Source organism: Monoraphidium neglectum, assembly GCF_000611645.1.
Source record: "Monoraphidium neglectum strain SAG 48.87 unplaced genomic scaffold scaffold03464, whole genome shotgun sequence".
NCBI classification, from domain to species: Eukaryota; Viridiplantae; Chlorophyta; class Chlorophyceae; order Sphaeropleales; family Selenastraceae; genus Monoraphidium; species Monoraphidium neglectum.
In genome coordinates this window covers 1-3,950 of record NW_014010165.1, presented here as the reverse complement: position 1 = coordinate 3,950, position 3,950 = coordinate 1, and the positions used below count along the sequence as shown (strand labels likewise).

General features: G+C 59.2%; 1 protein-coding gene across 1 annotated transcript; it reads left to right on the top strand.

Moving 5' to 3' along the window:
- Nucleotides 1-532: 532 nt before the first annotated feature.
- On the top strand, nucleotides 533-2,691 carry MNEG_12834 (short-chain dehydrogenase/reductase SDR; the record flags this gene model as incomplete). The annotated part of the gene is made up of 6 exons (XM_014038693.1): nucleotides 533-645; nucleotides 884-1,002; nucleotides 1,187-1,308; nucleotides 1,545-1,686; nucleotides 2,118-2,203; nucleotides 2,488-2,691. The coding sequence occupies 6 exons, from the start codon at nucleotides 533-535 to the stop codon at nucleotides 2,689-2,691; spliced, it is 786 nt and encodes a 261-aa protein (XP_013894147.1).
- Nucleotides 2,692-3,950: the final 1,259 nt, after the last annotated feature.

Sequence of the window (3,950 nt, the reverse complement as noted above, 5' to 3'; positions counted from 1 at the left end):
CCCGAGTGGGTGCAGTTTGACCATGCTCGGTTGCCCACAGTGGGTATCAGCAAAAAATCTGTACCACCCCCCCCCCCCGACGTGCGCCTCACTGCGTGCATGCGAGTTCGGTGTGTTATCTTGCCCTTGGTGGCAACAAATGCAACACGTGTCGCAGGAAATGCGCACAAAGATGGTGGGTGGTGCTGAATCCTGCATGACTGATGTACACTGCCTTGAAGCAGCTGCTTGGACGTGATGGCCGTGCTGAGTGCTCGTTTCCCAAGCACGTATGGTTACGATTGGCGATGCATGAGGCCAATTGAAAGCCTCAGATCGCAAAAAAATGCAGCCACTGCGGGTGGCCGGCCATTGCAATCCGAAGGAATTGCGCATACATCACCATAGAGTTGCAGTTCGTATGTATGTCAGAAGCAGACGACCTGCGCGCGGCCTAGCCGCCGCTATTTCTGCGGGTGAGACAGCAGCGCCGGCGCCGCCTGCTGTTGTTGTGAGCGGCGCGTCCAGCGGCATCGGCAAAGCCACGGCCGCGATGCTGGCGGCCAACGGCTGGCGCGTGTTTGCGGGCGTGCGCAATGAGGCGGCTGCGGACGAGCTCCGGGCGATCAGCCCCCTGATTGAGCCCATCACGCTGGATGTGGCAGAGTGAGGCGGGTGCAGAGGCAAAAACTTGAACGGGGCTCGCTTGACTACTGAATTTGCAGCAGCTGCTGATGATCAGATGTATTGATCAGGAACGCTGTCATGCAGCCGACGATATGCAGCCAACTGGGTGCTTCACGGCATGCAGCTGCATGTGCTGTGCCCGTGCATGTGCACTGTCCCCACCGCCGACCGAGCCGCTGCCGCCGCCGCCCCCGCCGCCAAACTCGCTCGTGTGCAGCCCCGGCAGTGTGAACGCGGCCGCGGCCCAGGTCCGCGAGGCAGTGGGGCAGGATGGCCTGCAGGGTCTGGTCAACAACGCAGGGTTTGGCATCTTCGTCCCAGTGGAGTGCCTGACCGGTGATTTGAATCGCGCGGCGGAGCTCCGCCCCCCGCACCACTTGCGTGCAAACCCCCAACACCCGCCCAAACAACCAGGACCTCAGCCTTAGCCAATGCAAGCCCCTTGCTTTGCTTGGTTCACATGCACTTGCTCTCACCTGCTCAAGAGACGTTCATTCTCGACCTCGCCCTCAACCTGCAGATGAGGCGTGGGAGTCCGTGATGAACGTTAACGTGACGGGCGTGCTGCGCTGCACGCGCGCGCTGCTGCCGCTGCTGAGGACGGGGGAGCGGCGGGGGCGTGTCGTCAACATGAGCAGCATCGTAAGGGGCATGCATGAGCACAGACTGGATGTCTGTATCTGATTCAGCAATGGCAGCTCAAACTTCGGGGGACAAGGGCGCCTTGGTATTACGTGGGGTTGGGGTTTGAAAAACAGACAGGTCTACACGCATTCATCGCCCCTGCACCTGGAGCCGTCACCTCAATATCTCCAGTGTCAATCTTTGACCGCGATTATGGGGACGCCTGCCGCCACGCCGCGCGCGCGCCCACGCAGGCGGGTAGCACCTCGTTCCCTCTGTTTGGGGTGTATGCGGCGTCGAAGCACGCGCTTGAGGCGATGTCTGACGCGCTGCGGTTCGAGCTCGAAGATCAGAGGATCCCGGTCAGCATCGTCAAGCCCGGGCCCGTCGTCACCGGTGAGTGGTGGTTAGGTACACATGAGCGGAGCCGGGGGTGGGAACAGCACCACATGAAGGCTGTTGGTGGACGGATTGTTTGGAGCAGGACCGCTGCTCAGAGATGGCTGTGTTTTTGTGCATCTTCTGTCTGGTCCTGCCGCATGTGTGACGCGCATGCCTGGTCCCCAACACACACACACACACACACACACACACACACACTCACACACGCACGCACTCACACACACGCACTCACACACACACACACACGCACGCACGCACACACGCACGCACGTGCGACTGCACATGCACGCGTGATTGCACTATGCATACACTTTCAAACTTGCTGCCTTCGCCATGCTATGCTGCGATCACCAACCACCTTGCACTGTGCCAAAACAGTCATCCACCTCACATCCGTCTCATCCCGTTTCATCGCTGTCTCTCAGACATCTGGCGCCGCGGGCGCGAGGGCAGCGCGCAGCAGCAAGTGTCCCCAGAAGCTTTCCGGCTGTACGGCGACCTGATGGCAAAGGTAAGTGACATCATTTTGACATCATGACTGTGCACACAACCATTGCTGCCACAAACGGGCGTGGCGCACGTCAGATATTTGTGCAACAGCCCGGGAACACAAATCTGGAGGGATGCGCTGCAGCAGCCGGCGTGTGCTGCTGTCGCGCTGGAATGTCAACTCATGGCGGGCCTCTCAGTTCTGCCGGTTACACCGCCTGTAGCTGCCTGCCCGCCCAGCAGGTCCCGCCCCACGCCGTACGGCCCAGAAGCAACACGCCGCCCACACCTGCTGCATTGCCGCAGACCACCCGGCTGACGGAGGAGAGCGAGGTGGACGGCGTGCCGGCTGACGACGTGGCAAAGGTTGTACTGCACGCGCTGACGTCACCGAGGCCGCGGTCGCGGTACTTGGTGGGCAAGACGGCGCCGATGATGCACGTGCTGCGGCGGCTGCTGCCCGATGTCCTGTGGAACCCCATGATATCTTCCTACTACAGGCGCAGCTGATGACTATTGATTTCCTGTGAGAGACACCTCTGTCACAGCCCTGCTCAACCTGAATTATTTTGCCTACAGCTGCAGGCATTGTCATTTGATCGCAATGAATTCACAAAGATCATCATTACGACTGGCATTCGCGGTCCCTATTCATGCTTGGTGACACCTGGCTTTGAATCCATTCGAACGTCTTTGTGAAACTGAGCTTCCTCATGATTTTTTCTGAGGCTGCATCTTATGTGACGTGCCTTTCCTGAATTTGCACGCACCTGTGTGCTTTGTGGGGCACACACGACTAAGCAGCGAGCGTAACAGAACCTGAGGCATGGCCTTGCCACTGGCTGCGATACGCAATCAGGCACTTAATCCAATAGGGAGAGGCGTTTTGGAGGCAGGGATCACATGGCATTAATAAGACATGCGAGTGGCGGCAGGAACTAGGAAGCCTCCCGGCGGCTGCAGGTGTGCAGCGGCGAGGGCCAGGAGGCCCCAGGTAGAGATGTGCACCGGGCGGCTGCATGTTAAGTGCTAGCATGCATGGCCCGTACTCAGGCTGTCGTGCAGCGACGTTGCATGCCGTTCCAGCCCCATGGTGAGCGCTGCCTCTAGTGTGCTGTTTCATGAGAGCGATGGACACGGCCTGCTGTCCATATTGTGCCGTTTCAGATGGTGCACAGCAGCGAAGCAACACCGTGAGCGGATACGCTGCTCAATTTTGCAGTCACTCATAGAGCCCAAGGCCAGCACAAGGTAACCCTTCGCTGCATCACATGCTGCACCTGATCTGTCGCTGCGCTGCTGTCACCTACTGCTCCCACTGTGCCTGCACTGAGAACAACGTTGTTAAGCAGCGTGCAGCTTCTTGGATCAATATGACCTGCGTATCGCGCCGCTGTGTCTACTCGAGGACCCAGGGCTGCAGATCAAGATCACCCGCGTCCTTCAACAATGATGCAAGGCTACTTCATTCTCGTATCACTCAAAAAATAGGTGAATGCGTCCCGCATTCATTAAGTCGGATACATCGAGATATAAGCCGGCTTTTTTCAAATCCAGAGCAGTCCTAGCTGTTTCCAACTGCCGTCTCCTACGACCATAGGCCGCCTCTTGGGCGATCAGATCGCTCCACGTATAAAATGGGGCCATGCGCCCCACTGCGCCGGAGCGCAGGCGCAACCCCATCGCTGGGTGCCGCTCGCGCCGCGCACAGTCGCCGCCGTACGCAGCCGGTCGCGTTCTGGAACACCTCCCGCCCGGCGGCCGACGGC